The following is a 27,394-nucleotide window of genomic DNA, read 5'->3' as shown; positions in this document are numbered from 1 at the left end:
CACTCCCTGAGCCCTTGCAGGTCCAGGGGCAGTGGGCGCCTCTGCAGGTCCTCCCTGGCCTGATGGACATGGGCACTTTGTTTTGGGGGAAGGCATCTCAAGGCACTGGCCTCCACTCTGGACATACATGGAGAAATCTGCTAAGTGACGAAGTCTAGATGAAAGTCGGCCTCAGCCCGCCCCACCGCCCCCTACGCTCTGCACAGAAGGACCCGAGGCCCCGTGCTGGCCATCCCAGCACTCCTGCCCAGCACCGCCCCTGGTTTCCGAGCCTGACAGCTCAGGAAAGAAAGGCCTCCCTCCCGAGGACACATCCTTATGAGGACAGATGATGTCCCGAGGTACCAGCGGCGCGGTTCTGGGACACTCTGTGATAGACGAGAACCTCCTCACCTGCAGCTTCCTGGAAGGTGCCCTGCCTAAGGTGTGCGAGTCCTTGGGAGGCAGGCTCTGGCCTCACTGGGGTCTCGGTCACTCACCTTCAGGCGCAGCGGCAGGTCCTCAGGGCTCTTCCCCGCCAGCTCGTCATCATCTTCGTCGTCCTGCAGGAACAGGCTGCTGGGGATGACGCCCTTGGCGTACTTCTTAGTGATCTCCACAAAGTCATCCAGTGCGATGTAGTTCTTGGCTGAAGCATGAGAGAAAACAGCATGGGGGCCCCACACTGCAGCCCCACTGCCGCCCTATCACAGAGCAGTGGGCTGGGGATGGTGGCGTGGGGCCAAGCTAAGAAAGGAGCTGAGTGGGTTCAGGTGGAGGAAACCCTTCCCCGGGCGGCCTGAGGGGTGAGGACCAGGCTGGGTCAGGAGGAAGAGGGCAGGTTTGCCGAGTGCCAGCCTCAACTCCTGGCCCCCGGCCCCTGGGTGTGCTGTCCCCACCCCAAGTGTCCCTCTCTGCCTAGCTCCTCATGCCTGGAGGCCACTTACCCACACCTTTCACCCAGTTCACCTACCAAGCCTCACAACCTGCATCTCCAGTGCATGCTGACTCCCTCCTCTACCTCCAGCCAGCGTGTGGCTTCTCACAGCACAGGTGACAAGCCGCCCTGTAGGCCAGCACCCTGCCAACCGCTCCATCCAACACGATCTGCGCCCCCAACCCCTCCGTTCAACATGATCTACCCAGGGCCTACTGTGCACCTGCTAACCGCTCCATCCAACAGGATCTGCCCACACCTACTATGTGCCTGCTAACACCTCCATCCAACATGCGCCCTGCCATGGGCCGACTTACCCCTCCATCCAACATGTTCCACCAAGAGCCTGTTACGTGCCCACTGACCCCTCTACCCAACGTGATCCACCGAGAGCTACGCGCCCACTGACCCCTCCATCCAACATGATTCCTAAGGAGGGAATGAGGCCCCTGAGGGACCCCAGCTACCGTGGGTGAAATGGTGTCCAGGAGGGCCTCCATGGGAAGGATGAGAAAGGAAGGACCATGCTGGGGCAGGGCAGAGGGAGACAAGCCAGGGTGCTGCAGAAACCCTAGGGAGGAGACAGGCTGCATCCAAGATGGCAGCCGTGATAGTGGGCGCTGACAGACCTCCTAATGGATCAGCTGTGTGTGCAGGAGGAGAGGAGTCGGGGCAGCACCCAGATGTAGCAGCAGCAAAGAGAGATGAGGCAGCTTGGGGGGCCCACACAGGTGGCAGATGGCACAGGCCTCAGCAGCTCACTGTAGACACCAGAGCTGTGAGCTGACCATGGGACAGCCAGGTACAGGAGATGTGGAAGGAGCATGGGCAGGAGGCAACCCGGGCAGGCTGGGGGCTTTCGGGTTGAGGATGGCGTCTGACACACAAGAGTGGTCACCAAGGCCACCCACACATTTCCCTACCAGGGCACAGTCCCTACGGGAAGACCCTGGTCCCCACAAGGAAGGCCCTGTCCTCATAGGATGAATACCTCGGGCAGGATGTCCTGTCCTGAGAGACAGAACATGAGTCTAGGGACCCCAAGAAGGAGTGGCCAGGGTGGCAGCAAGGGCCCCGGGCCTGGCCGGGCAGAGGCTCTAAGGAGAAGAGCAGTCATTTTTGCCCATGCTGCCGACGGACCAAGTCAGACAAGACAAGAAGTGGCTGAGCAAGGAGGTCACTGATGGCCTGGACGAGCCGCTTCGGTGGAATAATGTGGGAGAGGCCTGAGAGCACGGGAGGGGGGACGAGAGACGGGGACGACAGACGCCTCTTTCTGGGAGTTCTGTTGGAAAAGCGGGCAGAGAAACAGGTGATGCCTGATGGGAACGTTCTGATGGAGGGGAAACAATGGGGGTGCTGGGGTCCTGTCCCTGAGGGCCTGGCGGAGGGACCCCCAGGCTGGCAGTGCTGACTCCTAACTCACCCCCAGCAACAGAGACTGGGCCCAGCAGCGGGTGTGCCCGGCTCACCACAAACCCCTGTGGGAGTGGGAAGTGAGGTGGGGTCTAGCCTCTGCCTGCAGTGCCACCCAGGATGGAGACCCAGGCTGGGCTGCTCCTGCCCAGAGGTGCCTCCCCCTTCAGGACAGCAGGCACCACGCCACCTCAGTGGCAGGACACTGTCACAGCCTCTCTGGTCCTTGGGTTTCCGAGTCACAGATTTCTTCCCATTTCCATGTGAGGCGTTTCTTTGTCTCCCCCAAATGGAGCAGGAAACCCGCAGCCCCAGCACCCATGCCCGCCCACGCAGAGGCAAGGGCTGTGACCACACCCTCTGGACAGTTTCTCACTGGCCCAGCGGGAAGGTGGGATCTGTGCTCCCACCTGTACTCTGCCCTACATGCCACAGAGGCTCCTAGGACAGGCGACGTCCTTCAGTCCCCTCGTCTGATCATCTCGCTGTTCAGAAGGGAAACTGAGACCCAGAAAGAAAAATGAGACCTGCCCATGTCACAAGAAGAGTCTGTGGCAGACCTGGGTCTTGGCCCAGGCCCCCACTGATACTGAGCCCCCGAGCCCCCCGCCTGTCTATCTTCTTCAGGACAGGAGCTACCGGTGCCTCAGACTGCCGAGTCTACCCCACGTGGATGGAAGACAGTGAGGCTGGCCAGCTGCACCTGGAGGATGTGAAGTCTCTTCTCATTCTTTGACCACAAACATCCCAAAGGCACCCCCAGCTCAGTGTGCCCCAGAGCTCTATCCCCCCGCCTAGGCTCTGCCCGCTCTGTTCCCTGCCTACCTACAAAGGGCCTATGCTGGGGCAGAGCCCCTTCCACACCCTGCTGGGTCTCCTGGGCCTTTGCTCATGCTGTTCCCTCTGCCCCGAGCCCCTCCCCTAACGCCCTCCTCATCCTTCCCCACTCAGGACTCCCCCGCGGGTCCCCACCCCCGGTATTTCCCTGTCCAGGAGGGACTGGCACATCATGGTTTCTGTCCTGTGTCTGCCTTCCCTCCAGTGTGTGCACTCCAGGTGGGCAGTGTCCACTCCCAGCATCCAGAACACTGACCCCCAAATGGACCGCCTGAGATCCTAGCAGGGCCAGGATGGGGTCACACAGGAAGGAGAGGTCACCCTGCAGACACGGGCCAGGAGGCATGGGTGAGACGGGGCAGGGCTGCACTCACACTCGCTGCTGACCAGGCGCTCCAGCATCCTCCTCTGCTTCTGCAGGGACTTGGGCACAGGGCCTGGCTGCACCCCTCCATCTGCAGGGGACAGGGTGGATTAAGAGTCAGACAGGCTGACCATCACCTCGTGCCCTGCAGCCCACCAGAAACTGACACACTGTTCCCAGGGCACACCAATTCCAGGGGCGTCCTACGTTCTGGGGATCACAGGGCCCCAGGGCAGGCAGTGCAGGGGCCACCACACCTCTGCACCTCCAGCTGCCAGGGTGGACTCCACACCCTGTAGTGTGCTCCCACTTGGTGATGGACACGGTCCGTCCATTGGTAGACGTGGTCACAGAGCACTGGGCAGAATACCCTCTGGTTTGTTCAATGAGTGAGCACTGGAGCCAGGGCAGATGCTGGCAAAATGCCACCCACACACCTCCCCACTAGGGCATGGTCTCTACAGGAAGGTTCTGGTCCCCTGGTCCCCACAAGGAAGGCCCCTGTCCTCACAGGGAAGGTCCCGGCTCCCGTGGGAAGACCCAGCCCCTGAGGGAAGGTCCTGGCCCCTGCGGGAAGGCTGGCGCCCAGGGTGAATCCTCGCACCGTGCTCGTTGACCTGGCCGACATTCTCCAGCAGCTCCGCCACGGCCACCTGCTTCTTCTTCTTGGGGTTGAGCTTCCAGTACATGACCAGGGCTGCCTTGCGCACGGCCCTCTCCAGGTCGGTCTCGGAGGAGAGTTGCCTCACTTCCCGTTCATTCTCGGATGTGATGCCTGAGGGACAGGATGTGGTCAAGGCCTTGTGTGCCCTGCCTAGAGCTTTCAGTGCCACTCTGACTCCGCCAACTCTGCCTGGAAGGCTGTCGAGGGAGACTCATACAAGGTGTCAGGACCTGGTTACCAGGGAAGGATGGATGGACACCTGGCCCAGGAGGACGTCGCACCATGCCCCTGCCACGTCCACTCTCCAGCTGGGAGGCCAGGCTGGTCTTGCAGCAGACAGCCCCAAGCGCACCCTATGTGGTGGCAGGAAGGAGGCAGCCTCTTCCTGTTCCTCCTGTTCCCGTTTCACCCTCCCAGAAGGTGCTGCTATCCCCCTCTCAGAGGTGCAGACACCGGGGCACAGGCCTGTGTTCTGGCTCACCCAAGGTCACACATTCAGAAAGAGGCAGAGCTGTGTTGAACCCACGGTGGTCTCACTGCAGTCACAAACCTGGGCGCACTGGCAGGGCCACCCCTGTGTCCACAGAGCTTTCCTCTGTCTCACACACGGCACAGAGTTTCCTCTGTCTCACACACAGCTCAGCCCTTTCTAAGGAAGGCTTGGACAGCAGGCAGAGGGAGAGCAGGTTTTACTGCTGGTCTGCGGCTACCCTCCTCCCTTTACCCTCAACAGCCTGGGACGCCCACACAACCCAGTAGAGGGCAGGAGGACTCGCATGGAGATCCTTTTGAACATTTCCCAAATTTTCCACGTGACCATGTATTTCTTTTCAAATCAGAAAGCACAACTGCACATGAGAAGGTGTGTGCAGCTGGGGGAAACACAGGGGGCCAACCAGCCTCCTCCCTTGCACGCTCTGCTCCAGCAGCCTCTGGGGTATCCCTGGCTCCTGCCAATGAGCCGTGTGGGCCGCCTGAGCCCCCTCCAGATCATTCCACCTGCTCTGGAATCAGGAGGCCAGACTGGTGAGAAATTCTGGCTAACAATGCCATTGTTAGTTTTTTCAAAACCGTCAGTTTGGTTTTCAAAGAAAGACTCTGTATAGTAAATGTAACTCTTAAAATATTATGATACAAGCTGGCTGCAGTGGCTCACGCCTGTAATCCCATCACTTTGGGAGGCCAAGGCGGGTGGATCACCTGAGGTCAGGAGTGTGTAACCAGCCTGGCCAACATGATGAAACCCTGTCTCTACTAAAACTAAAAAAATTAGCTGGGGTGGTAATCTCAGCTACTCAAAAGGCTGAGGCAGGAGAATTGCTTGAACCACAGAGATGGAAGTTACAGTGAGCCAAGATCACGCCACTGCACTCCAGCCTGGGTGACAGAGTGAGACTCCACCTCAAAAAATAAACAAAAAACAGAAGACAATACACCAAAATATGGGAGCTGCTTCTGGGCTTCCAGGTTATGAGTAATTTGTATCTTTATGTGTTCTACATATTCCAAGTTTTCTATGATAAGCATAAAATACTTATACAAAGGTATCATTACAAAAAACACCTTTGTGACACCCACTTTCATCTTTCCCTGAGACATGGAACCTTCAGGAAGCACACTGCCCCACGGCACCAGGGACAGCCACTTCCCTTGCGCAGGACAACGTCCTAACTGAGCACCCGTGGCCTGAGCTGCATCCCTTTCCTCCCCTGCCTCTCTGTTTGAAAGAGACTATCTTTGAGGGGTCAGCCTGCCTCCTCCCAAAGTGAGCACACCTGCCCAGGTCTGCGTGGGCCCACAGCCCCTCAGCTGGTCCGCCCAGACCGGATGGACGTCAGCTCAGGGGCATGGGCCGCTCTGACTGCAGGTCACATCACAGTGTCCAGCTTTGCCTCAGGGAAACTGCCTCTCAGCTGAACCCAGGATCGATGTCTCCGTTTGGATCAGAACCCAGCAGGGAAGCAGGATGTATAGTTACCACTTGGAGACACCAACACAAGCCAAACAGAATGAAAATGGCTTGGTCTGTTAAATATCCCATGTTAGGTCCAGAAACAGTGTCTAAAATGACAAGGCCACCAGCAAAACAGAAACTGAAATTTCCCAACAGCATGACCGGCATTAGGTTTGGTAAGGTTTTAGTTGTTCAGTTAGCAAGCAGCATTACAAACTGCTCAACCCTCCAGAGGCTGTTCTTTTTTTTATTTTTTTTGAGATGGAGTCTCGCTCTGTCGCCCAGGCTGGAGTGCAGTGGCTGGCTCTCAGCTCACTGCAAGCTCCGCCTCCCGGGTTTACGCCATTCTCCTGCCTCAGCCTCCCGAGTAGCTGGGACTGCAGGTGCCCGCCACCGCGCCTGGCTAGTTTTTTGTATTTTTTAGTGGAGACAGGGTTTCACCACGTTAGCCAGGATGGTCTTGATCTCCTGACCTCGTGATCCGCCCGTCTCAGCCTCCCAAAGTGCTGGGATTACAGGCTTGAGCCACCGCGCCCAGCCTCCAGAGGCTGTTCTAAGCCTCAGGCAGACCCACCCTTTCTGTCCGCCAAGCACCGGCGAAGCAGCTTCACAGCCTCCCGCCGGCCCTGCTTTGCGGCGAGGACCAGCCAGTCCACAGCAGTGCAGCTGTTGAGTTCTTCATCCGTGTCGCCGGCCAACTGCAGGTAGTGCTTCCCCACCTGCAAGACAGATGCCAGTCAGCCTCCAGCTTCTCAGACCCTCTCCCACCCCATGCTCCCAGCCAGCCCACCTCCTTTCACCCACTTCCCTTTGTCACCCAGGCCAGGAAGGAAGGGGCGGAAATGGGGTTACACCAGGCATGTCCACTAGGCTAGGCCCTACTGAGCCTCCGGCCACTCGCTCCTCCTCAAAACAAGGTGAGGAAGGTGTGGCCACCCCATCCACACAGTGAAGGAGTCATCACGGGCTCCGACTGGTACAGGCTCTCTTCCTTGAGTTGCTCCTGCCTGCCAAGGCTTACCATCAGTGCATGGAAATCAGAACCATGACTGGGTCCTTTACACCTCTCAAAACAGGGGACCACAGAAATCCAGGGCTGGAGAGAGGCCAGCTAGCCAGGGGTTGGCACTGGCCCCCTGCAAAGTTTTTTTGAAATACAACCATAACCACTCATTTGCATGTTGTCCATGCTGCTTTTATGTGCTCCACAGCAAAGCTGAGCAACACGAGAAATTGTGCGGAGTCCAGAATATTCACTATCTGTCCCTTTGCAAAAAAAAAAAAAAATCCCTGCTAAAATGGTTCAATCTTCTCATTCTACAGATGGAAAAAGTGAGGCCCAGGGCACAGAGACCCCATAAAAGGGCTCACTACGCTCCCCCAGCCTCCAAATGCCTGGGCAAATGGATGTCAGAGGAACTTTTAAATACAATATGGCTGTGAGGTCAGGAAATAATTTTTTTTTTTTTTAAGATGGAATCTCACTGTGTTGCCCAGGCTGGAGTGCAGTGGTGCAATCTCGGCTCACTGCAACCTCCACCTCCTGGGTTCAAGTGATTTTCCTGTCTCAGCCTCCTGAGTAGCTGGGAGTACAGGTATGCACCACCATGTCTGGCTAATTTTTGTATTTGTGGTAGAGACACGGTTTCACCATGTTGGCCAGGCTGCTCACGAACTCCTGACCTCAGGTGATCCACCCGCCTCGGCCTCCCAAAGTGCTGGGATTACAGGCGTGAGCTGCCACGCCCGGCCAGAAATTCTTCATTTATAGTTTTGCATCGAAGCTTTTCTCCTCCTTAGGGAGAAGAGGGGGCGGGAAACTGCTCAGGATAACTGTGGTCACCTGCTTGAGTCCTGTGCAAGGGGAGAGAGTGAGGTGGGAAGAACTTGCCTCCACAGAGGACACAGGACCCCCGGCTACCTCCTGTCTCAGCCTGCTGCTGGCTTCTCCCCTTACCGTAATTCAAAATTCAAAATTCAAAATCATTGTATTTCTGTCTGTCTACTTGGGTTTTTTGGGTCTACTTCTTCCACTAACCTGTCACCCATGAAGACAGGGCCACATCACGTCCCCAGCACTGGCACAAAGCCCAGCCCGTGGCTGATGCTGAGTTAACGGTCACTGCTCTGAGGGCCCTGTGCACACAGCTAAAAGCCAGGTGAAAGGCCAGTCAGGGAGACAAGAGTGTGCAGCATACACAGTGTATGTTGGGGGGTGGCACAGAGCAGGCAGCTGCAAGAAGCCAGGAGGTCATCCTGGAGGAGGTGATGCCCAAGATGAGGTGTGAGCTGGACAAAAGGGGGAAGAGCGCTGCTCCCCAGAGGGGTGCCAGGAGGAACACTGGCACAGTGAACATGGGCACCCCACCAACATGGGGCTCAAGCGGGGTAGGGTGCATCATGCTGGCTCCTGACCCCAGTCTCAGGCACCAACACTTCTCTGTGGGCTGTGGAGCTCGTGGCCAGGCCCGTTGTGCTGGGGGCAGCGTCCTGAAGTCCCCGCCGGCACTGCAGTCCTCACCTCAGTCTGTGCCTTGGGGTCCCCGGCCTTGGCCCTCTCCAGGATTTCTTCAAAGGGGATTTCCACGTCTCCTTTTGTAGGCCCTTTAACACAGAAGAAATAAACACACATGTCACAAAGCCAACTTTGTCGCTTGTCAGAAGGACGGAGGGGACGGCAGGAGGCTCTTCAGATCTGCTGCTGCTCATCACCTTCAAATCCAGGCCAGGAGTACAGAGAGACACAGACACAGAGAGGGAAGATGCCCAGAGAGTCACCGTTTGCCTTCCGATCACAAGCAGCCCCGAGCAAGGTGAGCAAACTCTACGCGGGTGGGGTGGTTCAACAGCAATTCGAAGTTCTTGGGGTGGGAGGCACGGGAAGCAGGGGAGCACAGAGCCAAGTCCCACCATCATGCCCCTCGGCTTAGGCCTGCTCTAGCTGGGGCTCTAGAAAGATCCAAGGACTCAAGTTTGACAGCCCATGACCTAAGGAATACAAAGAACCTGCATCCAAAGCCCAGCACCCCAACAGATCAAGTTCATGTTTTCCATGATCGTACCAACATAAAACATATTTTTTTGGAGATTATAATCAGTGTATATACATCTTGATATTACCTTTTCCTTCTGAAGAGTGAACGCCTTAGCCTGTTCGAGCTGTTATAACAAAAATATTAATACCATAGACCAACCCTGGTGGCTTACAAACATCAGAAACGTACTCCTTTCAATTCTGGAGACTGGGAAGTCCAAGATCATAGTGTTGCAGACTCCGTGTCTACTGAAGGCCTGTGTTTTGGTTCCGGTCTTCTGGCTGCGTCCTCACAGGGTGGAAGGGGCAAGGGGGCTCTCTGAGGTTTCTTTTATAGCGGCACTAATTCCACCGTAAAGCCATTGCTCACGATTCATCACCTCCTAACACCATCGGACTGGGGGAGAGGATCTCAGCACATGAATCTGGGAGAGACACAAACTTTCAGTCCACAGCAGTGGATTGTCCTCTGGTTTCCCACAATGCGCTGCAGTCAGTTCACCGTTTGGGTGGCTCCTAGATCTGTCAAGGAGACATAGTCAGGTTACTGGGCCTCTCCGCTCCTCTCCATCAGGTCCGTAGGTTGCTTCCGATAACCTCTTGTTTTCTCCAGTGGTGCCATGAACCGTTTCTTTTCTTTTGGGAAGTCATTTTCCTAGCACAGGTTCTCCAGTTGAATTGTTAGACCAAGGGTCCAAACATCAACTACAGTTCGTGCTGTATGTTACTTCCTAAGAAGTTATCTGAATGTATAAAAGCATCACGCAGTCTTACCCATTTCACCCAAGTGTGCTGACAGTGGGACAGGCTGCATGGTTCCCAGTAACACCACACCGAGGACCAGCCTTTCTGGTCCAATTCTCCCAGGGCCTTCCCAGAACCATCCCATGCAAGGCTCTGAACCGGCTCTGCAGCACCAAATGCTGCCTGGCCACTGCCTTCAGAGGACCCAGGTGTACAGGAGACAGGACTCCAGTGGGAGACAGCATGGGACGTGGCCAGGTGCAAAGGCAGAAAGGAGGGGTCACACCCAGTTTGCAGAGGGCAGAGGGAGGCTGGGACAACTCAAAGTTGTAGGCGGCAGGTGAGGCCCTCACAGGTGAAGTTGTGTGGGTGAGACACACATTTGCAGAAGGGAAGAATTAGAAGGATTCTTTACAAGCTCTTGTGGTCAGGCAGATGCACTCCAGCCCTCTGGATGGGCAACTTGCCGACACAAAGGCCCCTATCCCTGGATGCCCCTGTCCCTGGATACCCCTCTCCCTCGATGCCGCTTTCCCTGGACACCACCCTCCCTGGTCGCCCCCCTCCCTGGAGGCCCCCCTCCCTGGACGACCCCTCCTTGAATGTCCCTCTCCCTGGACGCCCCTCCTCCTGGACGTAACTCTCCCTGGACGCAACTCTTGCACAGAGTTTCGGCCTCAGCTTCCTTGCTGGGGTCCTCAAGGACGTTGCTCAGAGATGGCATCAGGTCCCGCAGGGCAGCCCTTTTGGACACCACCCTCCCCAGAGTCCTGAGACCTTGATGCTCCCTGAATCCAACAAGGGTAATTCTCCCTCCTTGCTGCCGTTGCCCCGCGAGCCCCCCCGTGTGCTTTCTGGTTGCAGGCTCAGCAGCAGGCTCAGCAGCAGGCTCAGCAGCAGGCTCACGATTCCTAGAGGAACTGCAGACACAGAGCCTGCAGGCATCAAGGCCATGGGCCCACACAGCAGTGTGAGCGATCACAATGACACAGACCCCCGTGTGGGTCCACGCTCAACAGTAAGGTGCTGTGTGACCTGGTGCAGGTCACATCACTGCTCCGAAGCAGCTTCCATCTGATCGTTAACATCAATCTGACAGGATGGTTTATGATGAAAAGAGATGCTTTGCAGTGAGTGGTCCAAAGCTGCTGTTCACAAGAGGAGGCTTTCTCTTCCCTCCCCACTTCCCCAGGACACCCCAGGGCCGTTGCTGTGCTTCCCACCACAACGCCAGCACCTCTCGCGAATTCAAATCTCTTTACTTGACGAAGTTCACAAGCCATATTATTCTTCCCTTTAAAAAAAAAATCAAAACATGGAAGGTCCAAGCCTGTGTGGTGGTCTAAAAAGATTCTTCCAGTCCGTAATTAATTTTTCACAGAAGTTATTCACAGCCTGACATTTCTTTCTTTTTTTTTTTTTTTTTTTGAGATACAGTCTCGCTGTGTCACCCAGGCGGGAGTGCAGTGGCGCAATCTCGGCTCACCGCAAGCTCTGCCTTCGGGTTCACGCCATTCTCCTGCCTCAGCCTCCCGCGTAGCTGGGACTACAGGCGCCTATCACCACGCCCGGCTACTTTCTTGTATTTTTAGTAGAGACGGGGTTTCAACCATGTTAGCCAGGATGCTCTCAATCTCCTGACCTCGTGATCCACCCGCCTCGGCCTCCCAAAGTGCTGGGATTACAGGCGTGAGCCACCGCGCCCGGCCAATAGCTTTCAAGACATCTTCCCAATATATAGAATCTTTTTTTTTTTTTTTTTTTTTTTTTTTGAGACGCAGTCTCACTCTCATCGCCCAGGCTGTAGTGCAGTGTTGTGATGTTGGCTCACTGCAACCTCTGCCTCTCCAGTTCAAGCGATTCTTCTGCCTCAGCCTCCTGAGTAGCTGGGAAAACAGGCGGCCGCCACCGCGCCTGGCTAAGTTTTTTGTATTTTAGTAGAGACGGGGTTTCACCATGTTGGCCAGCTGGTCTCGAACTACTGATCTCAGATGATCCGTCTGCCTCAGCCTCCCAAAGTGCTGGGATTACAGGTGCGAGCCACTGTGCCCGGCCCAGAATCTTAATGAGATGGACAGACACCCTCTTCATTATTCCAGTTTCCGTATGGCAGTGGTGGGCTTGTCCTGAAGACCAATTAGCTTAGTCCATGAAGCAGGAGCCTTCATGGGCTCAAAGGCAAATCCCAGCATGCTCACTGCTCATGCCAGAAAGATCACCCCCAGAAGCTGGCTGCATCAGTGTGGACCACCTAGGCCCATGAAACACACGTTTTTCTGTGTGCTCGATCTCCGTTCCTTGCTTTTTCTGATGACTGCATCTTGATGCCCCTTTTGGGGAACCCCCCCACTCTCATGGTCTGGGTGGCACTGCCCTGTCCCCTGTGCTGCACAGAAGGCCTGCATCCCCACCTGGCCAATCAGAGTTGCCAGGTCATCTCCCTGACTACAGCACCTGGTTCAGCGATGGACACAGCCTAGCAGGGTTTGTGCTAGAACTGCTGGGAAATGGGCTTTCACCTTCTGCTGATCTTGGCACGTGGATGCCAGCTTGAACTGTGGAAGGTCACCCTGTGGGCAGAGCCCCTGAGAGAGAGGCAGCACAGGAAAGCAGAGTGGAATGGGGGCAGGGCGAGTACTTCCTGATGACATCACTGAGCCCCCAGATCCAGTCATGCCTGAAGCAAACTACTCTAGGCTCTACAGATCCATGGACTCATCAATCCCTTGCTCCTCTACTTTTTTGGCTTGTGTCAACTTACATTGAGATTTTGTCACTTGAAACTAAAAGGGTCCTGAATCTAATTCATTCTTTGAAAGTCTGCCTATTAATCACAAAACAGCAGTGTGATCAGAGCTGGATACCATGGGCAGGTCTCCTTCCCTCTGTGAGGTTCCATGGAGAACACCCTTCACCTTTTTAATTATTTGTCATGCACAGGCCATATGGATTTGAGAGATTCATGGATGCCACGCGGAATCAGTCAATGACCCTCACTTTCTTAGGCACTATCTAGGGCCTCCTCCAGGATGCGCCCCTTCCCAGCACAGCCCACTGCCATTTCTTGCTGGAACCTGGGTCATCATCCATCGTCTATCACAGGTTCCGCCAGCCTTCGTGGATGCCATCTATGTCCATGGGTCTCACCCATCTTGCCCCCAGCTTCCACTACGGCGCTGGACAGTACACAGTGAGCAGATGTGGGGAGGAACAATGGGGATCCCAGGAGGGAGCCACTGCAAACAGGGCCTGCAGCTGCCCTCTCTCCTCCCCAGATCCTAGCATAGTCCAGGACACAGCACCTGCCTGGCTGAGCAGCTGAACTGCCAAGCTCAACTCCCTGACTTAAACAGATATTCTGCAGAAACAGAAAAGGATGGAGAGAAGGCTTCTTCCCAAACACAGAACATCAAATCCACCCAAGGGGCAGTGGCTGGGGCCTCTCTCCCCAAACAGCTGGCTCCAAACGTGCACAGAATTCTCCCAGAGTGGGCTGGGAGTAGGGCAGCTGGCTTCCACTTTCACATTACTGATGCCTCCAGACATGCTTCTATAGTGTTTAAAAAATTTTGGATGTATGTCAAACGCTCTTAAGAGTACAATCTTAGGCATGTAGTAAATAAATACAATGTAACCCTCCCATCTCTAAGGGTGCTGCTGCCCTCTCCCTGCCTCACTGGTCCTGGGCAAGCCCTTGACCTCCACGATCTCTCTGCTCCTCTCGTGACGACCACAACAAGGGGCTGTGCCAAAGGGAAAGGTGGAAAGAAAAGAGGATGTGCTGTGTGCTGTCATCATCCCTGTGCCAGAGACAGGGCACAGGGTGGTGGCCTCGCACTACCGGGGCATCCCCCACATGGGGAAGTTGAGGTCACCCTGCACCACAGGCATCCCGTCAGCCTCTGGGACACTGACCATGGTTCGCGTGAATGAACAGGCTGAATGGTCCTCAGCCCTCTCTTCCCAGGGCTGGCTGAGCTCTGAGGTGGGAACAGGGCAGACAGTGGCCTGGAGGCCCTGGCAGGGAGGGCACCCTTCTAACAGGCCCTGCCCAGGGGCGTTGGACTGGGCCCCCATCACTGACCCAGTGGACCTTTCCTGAGCAATGGCCAAACGCCAGTCTGGGGTGCCAGGAGCCGAGGGCACCAAACTGAGAGGCAGGACTCCTGAGCTCACCACAGCCCGCCCTGGGCCAGGCGAGAACGAGCACGTCCACCCATGAGGGTTGGGGCTGGGTACACAATTGTAGACTTCACTCGAGGCGGGAGGCTTCCTGGAGGTGATGTCCGAGGCTTGGAGCACAAGTAAGACAGACACGCTGCCAAGTTCCCAGAAGACTGAGCCTCCCCAGATCCTGCGGCCAGTCCTCACAGTGTGGTGTGGGGGCTCAGCAGGAACACAGCAATCAGATGGGCCAGGTCAGGATACAGAACAGACATGACAGCTGCTTCCTAAATAATCAAGGGCAGGTGCCCCAGCAGCCGGCACAGCCCTGAGCAGCACCTCCTGCTGTGCCTGTCCCCAGGGCAGCGGGGGCTCCGCGCACTCCACATCTGCGTCAGAGCCCCAGCCCCTCCTGGGCCCCGATCTAAGACTAAGCTCGCACCCCGCTGGGAAACCCCCAGGACCCTACCTCCTGCTGTGCCACCACCGTCCACCTGGCAGCCCCAGCCAGAAACCTAGAGGCCACCCTGGCTTTCTCCCCTCCCTGTCTACCTGTCCCTCAGCCTTCCTGTGGCCTGGTTACTCCTCTCTCTGCTCCACCTCCTGGCTGGCCTTTAATGTAAACAATCCATCTGACAGCTGAGGCCCACTCACAACAATCCCCTCTCCCTTCCCTGACCCTCGGGGCCCTGCTTGGCCTGGCTGACCTCTTGACACCATGGCCAATTCCTCATGGGTCTTGGGTGCCCTCTGCTGGGCTCCCTCTCTGCCCAGGGTGCCCTCAGTGTAGGAGCTGGGGTGCCTGCTTTCCCCACGCCCGAAGGCCCTTCTTCGTCCCTCACTCAGTGGCTCTGGCTGGCAGTGCAGCCTCGGTCAGCATTGGTGGGTGCTTCCCGGTGGGGTGCACCTCCTCCCCAGGGCTCCTGCTCCTGTCCATATCTGTGTCCCTGTGGCTGCCAAAGCAATCCCCCTATCCCCCATGGTTGGAAGGCCTGGCAGATTCAGCAGGCATGTGGGCTGGCCGCCCACTGGGGTCAACAGAAAGGGCGTATGACTGCCCCAGAGTCTCATAGTGAGCTGCGCCACCTCATAGGAGGGTGGGCCCCCGGTCAAGGTGGTGGCAGCACTGCTGTAGAGACTTGTAGAGACAAGACTGCTGCTCGGAGACGGAGTGGCAGGTACGGCTTGGAGAGCTCCCGCATCTCGCCTCCTTCCTCCCCCACCAACCCCGGGCCGTGTCCTACCAGTCGACCTGTGAATGACCAAGGCAGCAAGAGAGCTAAGGGCCGCACAGTGGGAAGGGGTGGGGCCTTGGCTGGTGCCCAGGAGGCCTGAGTGCCCACCAGAGCCACATGCTTAGCACACACTTAGCACAGGCTAAGCACATGATAGCCACAGCACGCCCAGCCTGAAGCTTTCCTTCCTCCCACCTGCACCAGGCCAGTCCCTCTGTGCGTCTGAGCCTGCCCTTTAGCCCCAGGGCTAAACAGAACAGGCCCAGAACAGACTTTCTGCCAGGGCGTGGACTCGCACAGCAGTGCCATGGTGGCTGAGTGGCTTGGTGTCAACTCTAGGTCTCTGTGCCTGCTGGATCACCTAGGACCAGGTGTGACCAGCCCAGCTTTATTCTCTTGTTGAGCAGAACAACAGGTTCCCCCAGGGCTGAAGACAACACTGGGGTGATCACAGGACTCACCACAGCTACCCGTGAAGAAACGGCCCCCCGCCCAACAGCTCTGGGGCAGCCATGGATAGGCAGGTGCTGGCCGTGGCCCACTGGCACATCACTTGGGCTGCTGTCAAAAATCAGAACAGACACCACTTCTCAGCACACGGGCATCCACACTCCACACAGGACAGTTTCCCCTCTCAGGGCTGCCATGAGGAGTCACGCCCTGGCACAGGGACACCCAAGAGCCCCACAGCTCCCTGCGGTCTCCTTTCTAGCCTGAGTCGCTGTTTGTCTTTACCTGTCTGGGCCCGGGAGCCCCTGAGTTTCTAAGCCCTGACCCATTGGCAGTGGTTCCCCAGGTGGCAAGTGACTTGCCAAGGCCACAGGGCCAGGATGGGACGGAAGTGTGGGGCTCCAGCCCAGGGAAGTTTCTGAAGCAGCCCCGCCCCAACCTTGCTGAATGGAGGGCTGAGAAGGGGGTCAGTTCCTCAGGGAGGCAGCCAGAGAAGGGCGATCCCAAGGCTGCTCTTCTCCTGTTTCCCAAGTGTACAGGACAAGGAACAGCTCACATGGGCCTCCGATGGTGCCTCCTCCAGGCAGTCTTCCTGATGCCCTAAAGAGTGACCAGGCTCTCCTGGAGGGCCCCTAGGGGACTGCAATGTGGGCTGTCCCCCGCGCTGCGCTTAGCCCCCAGAATGTAGTTCCTTGTTCACTCCTGTCTCCCATATTGCTCAGGGCTCCTGGAGGGCAGGCCTGAGCCTTCACTCCTGTCACCAGGGCCTGGCCAGGCACTGGTCTAGGGACAGGCCAACCTGCTCTGTGCACTTCTGAGCCTGTGACATGGGGATCCCTGGGCACAGCTGACCTGAGGTCCATAGTGAGCACAGGCTTCAGGGTATGTTCAAATCTCCCCTCCACCCTTCACCAGCCACAGGACGCCAGGTCATCTGCTTAAGCCCTCTATCCTTCGGTTTCCCATCTGAAAAATGGGGCAGCAGCAGAGCCTGCCCCCCAAGGCTGGTAAAGAAGCAAGTGGGCTAATGCCCTAAAAAGATGCCTGGCTCAGGGAGTTTCAGTTAAATAGCTACTCTTGTTGTCACCTGTTGGTATGTTAACTGATGCTCACCCATCTATGTTGGCTGGACGGGGGAGCCAAATAACAGACTCTCGCAGCAGCTGCTACTGGCAGGGACGCTGGGCCCTGCCCTCCCTGTGGCCATTGGGCACGCAGGGCCAGGCCTGCTGTGGCCACATCAGTGACCAGTGACTGGGAGATGGGACGCCCACTGCCCCCAGCTGCAGGTCCAGTGTTGGGGTCTGGGCTCTCAGGCAGCGCCCAGGGCTTGCTCTTCACCACCCCCACACTGGAGACAGAAGCCAAACAAACCACAGCTGCTTCCTGACTCTTCTTATCTGAAACACACACAGTCTTGGACTCTGTCCCTTGCAGGCTGTTCTCATTACCCAGATTGAAACCAAGCTTCCCAGCCCTGGTCTCTGTTCCCCCGAAGCCGTGAGGCTAGGCCCAAATCCCGGGGTCAGGCCCTTGTCCACCCAGAGGCCTCCAAACAAAGCGGAGGAGCACGGTGATCTTTTAAGGAGATGCAAAGACAAACAGGACCCAGGGCTGTGGTGAGATTCTGAGGGCGCGTCCAGTAAGAGCGGTACATGGGAGTCTCAGTGCACTGTGACCAGAGCAGGGAGGCCCCACGGCCCTGCCAGTGAGGTGACTAGAACAAGAAGTAAACCTGGGCCACTCGAGCACCTCGTCTCTCACCCGCTGGGTCACTTGGCAAGTCACCTAGACTTAGTGCCTGAGTTTCCCCTCTCAGGACGGCCATGAGGAGTCCCGCTCTGGCACATGGACAAGGCTGGTGTACACAGCAGGAACTCACCATGGATCTGGGGCTTCTGCATGGGCAGGAGGGGCAGTGATGGGCCAGGACTGAGCCCCCTGGCAGCGGCCTCTCTAGCAAAAGTGGAGGCTGACTGAGGCCTGAGTGAGCTGGAGAAGGTGCCCAGAGGCCGGACTCCTCTGGCTTACACCCACCACCCTCACACTGCCACCTGGGAACCAACAAGCCTGTCAGCTCTGCCTGTGAACATCAAGGGCCTCAGCTCTGCTCTGAACACCCAGGGCCTCAGTCAGCTCTGCCTGTGAACACCCAGGGCCTCGGTCAGCTCTGCCTGTGAACACCCAGGGCCTGGTCAGCTCTGCCTGTGAACACCCAGGGCCTCAGTCAGCTCTGCCTGTGAACACCCAGGACCTCAGTCAGCTCTGCTCTGAACACCCAGGGCCTCAGTCAGCTCTGCTCTGAACACCCAGGACCTCAGTCAGCTCTGCCTGTGAACACCCAGGACCTCAGTCAGCTCTGCTCTGAACACCCAGGGCCTCAGTCAGCTCTGCCTGTGAACACCCAGGGCCTCAGTCAGCTCTGCCTGTGAACACCCAGGGCCTCAGTCAGCTCTGCCTGTGAACACCCAGGGCCTCAGTCAGCTCTGCCTGTGAACACCAAGGGCCTTATCTCTGCTTGTGAACACCCAGGGCCCCAGCATCCCACCTCAGGATGGAGGTGAAGGATGCCCGTCCCTTACAAGTCTCCCTCAGGGAGAGGAGAAACTCAGCACCAAGGGCTTCGCCCGCATGTGGCCTCACTCCCGACAGTGTGGCTGTCACCTCTGGCCTGCCACCCTAGTTGGTTACAGAGGGCCCGTGAATTTACTCCACACGTTTGGACGCTGTTGCAAACGGAAGCTGTGAAGTGCTGCAGAGGTCCTGGGAAGAGAAGGACTGCAGAGGGGTGGGGGCACCAGCACCACCTCGAGTGGGTGCCACAGAGGTGACAGGTGCAAGGCTCGAGGACGTGGGTGGCCCCAGCGGACGGATGCCTGTGCACAGCATGGGAGCTGCACAATGCTGAATTGCAGGGGACCTGGAGGGGGGACCTTCCAGGGGTGGCTGGACCCCGTTCCCACCCAGCTATCCCTGAACAGCCCCAGCCTGGGCTTCCCGGCCTGCCCCCTTACCGGTGCCGTCTGCTCTCTCCCGGCTCCTGGTGTGCTGGGCGTGGGGCTCAGCGGGGGCTGCTGCATCTCTAACACCAGGGCCAGGGCCAGCCTGGGGTCCGGGGGCTCGGGGCCTTTCGCTCCTCTCCTGCTCCAACGAGGCTGTGGCATTGAGTCGGGAACGCGCCTGGGGCTGCGGTGCTGGTGGGGGCTGTGGGCAGGAGGGGCCCAGTGGAGCAGTGTCGGAGTCCATCCTGCCTGAAGAAAAGTCAGGGTCAGGCCCACCCAGCACCGGCAGAGCCCGCTCGGGCACTTAGTGTCTGCTGGAGATGGAAAAGCAGAGGGAGGCAGGCGGGAGCTGCCAGACACTCCATACAGGATCTCGTGAACACTCAGCACAGCCCCCATGGGCCAGCCCTGCTTCCAGGGAGGAAACCGCGGGAGGACACTCACCCATGTGACTCTACAGATGGCACGGCACTTACAATCCCAGACCAGCAAGTGCCGAGGCCCGGAGTCCTTGCCTCACTGGGCATGAGCCACACAACCCTGACCTTCCCTCATTCAAGAAATGGGGATGACGATAGCAACACCCAGACACCACCCATGTGGAGCCCGGCTGCAGGGGGCTGAATTGGGCCCCACATCATGTGTCCACCAATGTCTGTGAACATGCACTTATTTGGAAAAACAGGTCTCTGAAGACGTACTTAAGGATCTTAAAATGAGATCAGCCTGGAGTAGGGAAGCCCTGGCTCCAATAGTTGATGGCCTATAGGAAGAGGAGGGTAACAGAGCCATGTGGAGATGGGTGACAGCGGGCAAGGAGCAGGAGGACCACTGGCCACTGCCAGAAGCTGGACAGAGGCGAGGAACTGAGCCTCCCTCAGAGCCTCCGGGAGGGACCCACCCTGCTCACACTTTGACTTCAGACTTCTGCCTCCAGAACCATCACAGAACAAACCTCTGTTGTTTTAAGCCACCAAGTTTGCAGTAGTTTCTTACGGAAGCCCTAGGAAACTACGACGCTGGCACTGAGTAAAGTTAAGTAAATATGAGAGGGGAAGGGAGCTGGGGAGGGGAGAAGAGGGCAGGGGAGAGAAGAGGGGGAGCCAAGCTGGTGGAGCCGGGATTCATACCCAGCTCTGCCGCTCCACAGCCCCCACCCCAGGCCCAAGCCATGGCACCGAAGTCACAGGACTGATGCCCCAGAAATCAACACACGCAGTAAAAAGCAAACTAGGCAAACAGTGCGGTGGGGGCGTCAGAAGAGACTAGAGTGCGCAGAGATCCTGTGACCCGTGTCACGCCGGAGCAAGGGCTTTATTTTATTCAACAGAGGCCCTCACACGCTGCTTAGCAACATGGAAAAACACCACCATCCCTGTAATGAAGGACAACCACTGGCCACAGACACAGAGCTGAAAGCGTTGCAGGATCCTGAGCCCCGGGACCCGGATGGGGCCCTGGGTGAGAGGCGTTAGGGGTGGGATGCAAACCCCTGACGCTGTTGGACCTTGTACCTGCCGTGTGAGGCAGTGGAAACTCTTCCTCAGATTCCCAAATGACCCTCCCAAGCTCAGGGCCACAGCCATCCTCTGAGGGGCAGAGCAGGGAGAGGCTGGTAAGCAGAGAATCTTGCTCCCAGCCCCAAGCTGCCGCCGCGCTGTGCTCCTGGTTCTGTGCCCACCAGCTGTGTGGTCCTGAGCAGCCCACATCCCTCCCTGCACCTCAGCCTCCTCATCTGAAAATGGGGACAGAGCAACTGTGAGGACCAGTGAGACCAGTCACCATGGGTGGCACGAGGGAGTCCCCCGGCCACCTCTGAACACCCAGTGCTTGGCACGGAGCCGGGTTCCAGGAGGTGCCCAGAGGTCACTTTTGGGGGCAGCCATGACTGGAAGAGTCAGGAGTGGCCCCAGGCTCCCATACACAACAATTTCTGCTCCATTCCCAGCTGCAAATGGGTCCTAAAGATCAGATCCGTGCCGCTCAAGAACTCTGCATATTTCAGTCCACACGGTCCTCCCTTACAGGGACTGAGCCCTCAGCTTAAAACATCCCCCAGGTGCAAACCATGCATGGTCAAGCTTGGGAGCCTACTCTATCCTGTTTCCAAGTTCCAAGCTTCCGGGAACTGGCACCTTCCACAAAAGCAGTCATTTAACTGCACGTGCAGACCTAAGTGCCCCCTTAGTCAGCTGTGGCAGAGAAATACAGGATTGCAAGTGGAACCCACACGCTGTGGACAAACAGAACCACGGTCCTGCAGGCCACTGGACCACCTGAGACGGTGAAAAGTCAGGTCTTCAAATGACACATGGCCATGTCTACCTTCTCTCCCATGGTTCCCACTGCCCCCAAGTCAGGTGCCACTTTCTCAGAGAGGGAGGGCACCTTTACTGAAGGCTGACCTACGCCAGGGCATCTCTGCCATTAAGACCAATGGCTCTGTTCTCGGTACTTGTCTTTTCTCATGAGTTCCTCGCATGGACCTGCAAGGTAGATCCTATTGTCATCCCAGAGTTATAGATGGGGAAATGTTTTATCTTTCAACCTCACCCCACTTCAGACAGGAACCCAGGTGCAGGGAGCGGAGGGACCTGCTCAAGGTCAAACATCTGCAGGTACCAGAGCTGAAAATCAAATCCAGACCTGCCCAATTCTAACGCTTCTGCAAGCTCATTTCTGAAAACGATGACTCTGAAATCCGACCACCACTGCATCCTCTCTCCCTGGGCCCAATCACCGCAAAACGCTGGCTACCCTTCAACATCAGCACACAAACACTGACCTCCACACTTCCCTCTCCCCAGGGCCCTCTTCCTGGAGTGCCTTCCCACCCTCCCCCAGCCTAGACCCTAAGCACCCTTTAAGTCAAGAGCTCCAGCGACACCTCCTTTGTGGGAGCTTCCAAGCTATGTCTCTTCTGAGTCCTTATCTTCCTCACCTGCTCAGGTAAACATACAGAACTCAGGTGATCACCTCTCCATCAGAGCCCTCCCTCTGCTAGAAGTTACAGCCGGAAGCAACACGGCCTGGGGTCGGTTACCCTTACTAGGGGCCACAGGACCTCACTGTGTCTGTTTCTCTACATGTAAAACGGGGATAGCACCTCCCACATAGGGGTGCTATGGGGATGATGCGTATGATGGAAGAGAAAGCAAATTATTGGGCATTTAAAAAAACCCTAAGCCACTACACCCAGGTGCTAAACAAAGGCATGTTCAGTTGGAAAACACTTCGTAAAAGGAATTTCAGGAAAACAGATTCTAGCTGGCCTATGTACCATGTCACACTGCAGTTAAAAAAAAAAAAAAAAAAAACAGTTTAAAGTAAAATCTCTGGTTAGCAAGAATGGATGAATACAGGGGGATTAATTTTCAGGTTCCCTGAGGGTCGGCCAAGTCTGGTTTGGATCAAAGGGCTTGTTATTTCAAAACCAGCAAACCCGATCATGGTTGGTCCCAGGGACAATGAAGATCAGAAACGATCTCCTGGTGGAAGGACCTGCTGTCTGGTCCCTCCCTGAGTTTTCCTGAGTGTGGCAGCCACTGTGAGCCCTGAGGGCAGGGGCTGCGGCTTATCCGCTCAGAAGACCTGCTGCCTTGCCTGGCCTATGTTAAGCACTTAATGTATGTGGGCAGAAGCCTGAAGTAGCCTGGCCTAGGGCAGGAGCACCATCCAGGCAATAATGCTGTGGGACCTTAGCAAGTCCCTCCCCCAGATCCCAGCATCCAGGCGTCCCCAGCTACATCTACTCTGTACCCCCAGATCCCTACCTGCACGGTGGGGTGCTCAGCCTCAACTCCCCACTGGTGACCACAGCAATGGCTTAGAAGCCGTCACTGTGTAAGATCCACAAAAGCAAAGTTGCTAGCATTCTTTCCCCATGAGCACTGAAGTGTATTTTTATCCCATCCAAACATAAGGAGTTCAGCGGAGAGGCCGCCACCCGGAGAGGGCTGCAGGGATCATGCATCCACTCAGACCCACAGCAGAATGACCACATGTGGCCTTCTGCCCTAAAGGCTCTGGCCCTCACCCACGCCGCCCCCATTCTGTTCTCTCTGCGGGGGCAACCCCACCTCCCAAGCCAGAGCCTCAGAAACAGCCCCCGTGGGAAGCCGAGGTGATATTCACGCTCTCTCTGATCAGTGCTTCTGCCTCCAGGGGAGCCACTGGAGATGCCCTCGGGGGTCACACACAATGTCTGTCACGTGGCACTTTCAGCACTGTCCAGCAAGGGGCTGGTTATAAAATCTACACTCCTCCATACGGTGCAATGCTGTGCTGTGCAGCTTGTAAATGTGACCTCGTACATGAACATTTCGAGACAAGGAAAAGGTCGGCATAACACTGTTAAGGCAGGATTTAAAGCATTAGCCAGAGAAGATATTAGCAAGAGTCTGTTTCGGATGAAAACAAAATGTATCTGCAAAAAAAATGGAAGAAAATGCCCCCTAAAAAAGATACTTGCTGTCTCTGGGTAAAGATTATGCGTGGTTTCATTTTATTCTTCTTTTAAACATATTTCCCTAGTTTTCTATAATGAATGTGTAATGTTTTTGAAATTAAAGCAAATGTTCTTTTAAAACCCATCTGTGACCAAGCCCTAAGGGAGCAGGCCCAGGAGGTCCCGGCCCTGGGAGGTCTGCTCTGGCATGGCCTGACCCAGCCCCCTGGCACAGTGCTGCTCCTCAAGACAAGGGCACAAAGCCCTTGATGGATCCCAGGTACCTATTTTTGCTCAGAGTATTAAGGGCCAAACCAAGGAACATTCCAGCTCTATCCAATGTGGCACACTGACAGAACACAGAGGGATTTGAATTGGGACTGCCCCAAGCAGCAATCATGACAGCCATAGTGGCCAAGCCCCCACCACACACCTGGCACTGGCTCCAGGCCTGGCCTGGATGGGCAGCAGGTGTGGACTAAGGGTAGGTCCATCTTGTGCCAGGCACTGTGCTGGGCCCCCCTGACCTAGAGAAGTCTCGTCCAGGGCCAGCATTAGAACAGCTTCATCTAGATGGGAAGGGTAACACCTAAACAGATACCCACAAAGACGGCACAGAAGGGGGCCCTCACTCCACTGTGGGAAGAGGCAGGCCAGAAATCCTGCAAGAGGCCTCAGCTGAGCCTTCTGGACAAGCAGGCAGGAGCCAGGCAAAGTGGGAGGTGGCTGGGCATTCCAGCAGGGGGTGTGCCCAGGAGTGGAGGCAGCAGAGGGACAGTGAGCCGGCCTTGTGGCCAAGAACATGCAGGTGGCTGGGAAGTGACTGCTGGGGAGAGGACACAGGAGGGAGAGGCTGAGTGAGCAGCGAGGCAGGTCCCTGAGGGCCTGAAGGAATGCTGGCTCAGGAGGCGGACTTGACCCGATAGCCCAGAGGGAAGTGGCAGCTGAAGAACCAGCAGGGCTGTGTGGAGCCAGGCCTGGATTGGGACCAGGGAGGAGCCTGGGGGCCATCCAGGGAGAGGCGAGGGTCCTGAACCAGGGCAGGCATCCGAGTGAGGCTCAGGAGCCAGGAGAGACAAGAGAGAACCAACTGGGAGTGAGGAATGAGGGGCACAGGGGGTGGTCTGGTTTGCGGCTGGGGCTGGCTGGCTGCGGTGGTACCACTTCTGGAGGTAGGGCTGTGGGAGGGGAGGGGAGCATGTAGGCACAAAGCTCCTGACCTATTATGATTCTTATTGCCACCATCATGGATGGGTGTTTGGGGTCTGGCAGTGCAGACATCGCTGGGGGTTGAGACTGAGCTGGGGTCCCCTCTGTGACCAGCCCCAGAAGCCTGTCCAGCCCTGGTCTGGGATGGGCAGGGCAGGCCTAAGTCAGAGACACCCTCCATGCTCTTCCATCCTGGGAAAGAAGGTGAGACGGGGTCTCCCAGCAAACTTTTCCTGTTTCTGCGAAGGGAGGAGGACAAAGGAACAGGCAGGGAAAAGAGGCTGAATACAACGGAGCCTCTATGGGAATCACAGACCCTTCGAGACAGAAGTAAACAGGTGGGGACAGTGGCAAAGGTGGCCTCTGAGCTTCCTGTGGTCTCCCTACCCTGCTGCAGAGAATGGGCAGCCAGCACATGGGGTACCCAGGGCTCAGCTCCTTGAGTGATGGATGCTGGCAGAAGAGAAGGCCCTTTACAAACTGCAAAGCCCTGGGCCAAATGCCAGGGGTCATCGTCCAAGGTGAGGAGAGGCCGGGCTGCTTCTGGAGAGATGGGGCAGAGGCCTCACACCAGGCTCTGCCCTGATCAGCTTCGTGGTCCTGGGCTGGCACCAAACCCTGCTGAGCCTCAGCTTCCTGGGATGCCAAATGGGAACTGTAACTTCTCCACCTAAGGCTACCGAGAGGGTTAAATCTGGGTGGTGGCGGGGGGTGGGGGGTTGCACAAATGCGACTTCCTTGGAATTCATAACATCAACTACTAAGTGGGTGAGAGGCCAGGGCGCCATCACATCCAAAAGGGCTGGGCAGGATTCTCCAGAAAGTTTTCGTTGATCAAATAAAAAAACTAATGATCCAGAGGGTGGAGTTCATACGAGGCAGGGTCCAGGGGCCGCCACTGAACACCCTCAACTCTCTACTGAGGGACCCGGAGAGGGAGAGGAACTGCCACGGTGCTCCTAAGTGGGCTGTGGGGATTCAGAGTGACCCCTAAGCTGCCCCGCGGGCGGGCGGGTCCCTCTGGGGGACTGAACTCCTCTTCCCCCCACAACACCTCACGGGGGTCCAGGCGCGTTCTAGCGACCGAGCGGGCACCGAGGGCGGCCGTGGGTCCCGAGACCGCGGGGGAGGGGCATGACGGGGCAACTCGGGGGCGGGGAGGATGGCGCGGGGCGCGGGGAGGGGGCCTGCTCACCGGCCGCTCCGCCTCTCGGGCCTGCTGTCCAGCCCGCGGCGGGGTTCCAGACGACAGCGCGCGGGGGCCCGGGGCGCGCCTCCCGAGTGACCCGTTCGGGCCCGGGACAGGGGTCGCCTTGCACGTTGCAGAGCCGGCGGGATCCGCGGCCCTCCAACTTCGGGGACCTTGCCGGGACTTTGGGACCAGCCACCCATCAGCTCGGAAGGGGAAACTGAGGCCCGAAGCGGGCAGTGCCTCCGGGCTCTTGCCCGCCTCCTGCGCGCCACCGCGCCAAGGCCCCAGCCCCGAAGTACTCACCGGCCCGTGAGTGGGCCGCACGCGGCTCCGCGACGCCCTGGGGTCTCTGGGCCAGCAGTAAAGTTGTTCTGGAGCAGCAGAACACAGCAAAATCGGGAGACCGACTGCCACGGCGGAGCAAACTGCACTGGCTGCTGAAGAGCCGGCTAGCGCGGCCCTCGGCACGAGGGGGCGGGGAAGGGGCGGGACCTTCGGCCGCCCTCCACTCCAGAAGCGGTCCCCCGGATGCGGCGCCAGCTTGGCCTGCTGAGTGGTCGGTGCAACTGCCAATCACGCCACACCTCCGCCAATCAGGGCACGCCTCGCCTAGCTGCTGCCCGGCACTCCCCCTGCGCGGTTGGGCCCGAGGGGCCAGAGGGCGGGTCTGGCTCGCCCACAGCGAAAGTTTCCGAGCGGACTCGGGCCCCGGCCCCGCCCCCGCCCCGGCCACAGAACGTCCAGTTGCTTAGCGAGGCCACTTGCCTTCTCCTGTAACAGGTGGTTTGGACCCGTGGAGAAGGCTCTGGCTACCTTTCATCCACCACTCCGGCCTCAGCGGCCCCAACTGCAGATTCATTACATTTGCTGTTGCAATATTAACGCACGTCTTGAGCGCCTATTCCGGCGCTGCAAGAGCGTCTAAGGGCTCCCCGAATAACAGCAGCAGAGATGGAAAAATGGGGCCTGTTTGAAACGTGTGTCTGCAGCCAAGTGCTGCTTTCAGTGCACAGAATCAAATGCAATGTAGCAAGCTTTTCACACGGTGACTGTGGGATTCCTTTAAAGAGTGTGTTAGCCCAGGGAGTGAGCAAGGCTCCGGCAGTTTGGAGACCCTCTCCTTTGGTTGCTGTCTGGGAGACGTGGTTTGGAGACGAGAGAGAGGGTCTATCCTTGAGAGGCCCTCGGGCATGTGAGAACCTGCCTGCTCTGTCTCTGGTCCCCACAGCCAACCTGAGATACCTGTCCTAGTTATCACAGCAGAAACTGCGGCTCGAAGTGACTGCCGGCGATAGTACTTACCAACATGTTGGGAGCAGATATTCCAGATGGCTTTGGAGATGAGTTCTGAACACACTACTTTGCAGGACTTTTGTCAAAGCGGCATAGTTCATGTCAGTCACCTCATTTGATTCTCCAGCTGCCCCCACTGCCCACCCTCAATCCCCAATGTTCACCTGTGACCCTGTGAGGCTTGCAGAGGAAGGAGGAAACCTGCCGTGAGCCTCGCCTGCTCTGTCCAGGTTGGCTTAGGGGCTTTCACAACTTTCACGGGCCCCCCTGGTAACCCAAGGAGGCAGGTGGCATTGGGCCCATTTTTATTGATGTGAAAATTGAGGCTCAGACATAGTTATTTGCCCAAAGTCTTGAAGATGTCTTTCCACCTTATCATACACTAACTGTAGAAAATTTGGAGAATTACTAAAAGTAGAAAGGAGAAAAAAATCACTCAAAGATGATTACTGTTGACATTTTGAGACTGATGC

The 27,394-nt window shown here is 57.0% G+C and overlaps 1 protein-coding gene across 4 annotated transcripts in view; it reads right to left on the bottom strand.

Moving 5' to 3' along the window:
• LOC105483912 (wolframin ER transmembrane glycoprotein) overlaps positions 1-26,115 on the bottom strand; it is a 35,526-nt gene extending 9,411 nt beyond the window's left edge. Inside the window, exons 1-7 of one of the 4 annotated variants that reach the window (XM_011744991.2) lie at positions 25,932-26,097; positions 18,793-19,029; positions 8,673-8,755; positions 6,726-6,870; positions 4,138-4,308; positions 3,544-3,624; positions 480-628 (exon numbers count right to left, since the gene is read on the bottom strand). In XM_011744991.2, the coding sequence (XP_011743293.2) occupies positions 480-628; positions 3,544-3,624; positions 4,138-4,308; positions 6,726-6,870; positions 8,673-8,755; positions 18,793-19,024 (861 nt within the window). In that variant the 5' untranslated portion in view covers positions 19,025-19,029; positions 25,932-26,097. Of the gene's footprint in view, positions 1-479; positions 629-3,543; positions 3,625-4,137; positions 4,309-6,725; positions 6,871-8,672; positions 8,756-14,800; positions 15,122-18,792; positions 19,030-25,931 lie in introns of those variants that run through there. The other 3 variants (XM_011744992.2, XM_071093903.1, XM_071093902.1) reach the window with 3 other exon arrangements.
• Between the last annotated feature and the right edge of the window lie 1,279 nt (positions 26,116-27,394).

This window comes from Macaca nemestrina, chromosome 3 (assembly GCF_043159975.1).
Source record: "Macaca nemestrina isolate mMacNem1 chromosome 3, mMacNem.hap1, whole genome shotgun sequence".
NCBI lineage: Eukaryota > Metazoa > Chordata > Mammalia > Primates > Cercopithecidae > Macaca > Macaca nemestrina.
This window is presented reverse-complemented; position numbering and strand designations above follow the sequence as displayed.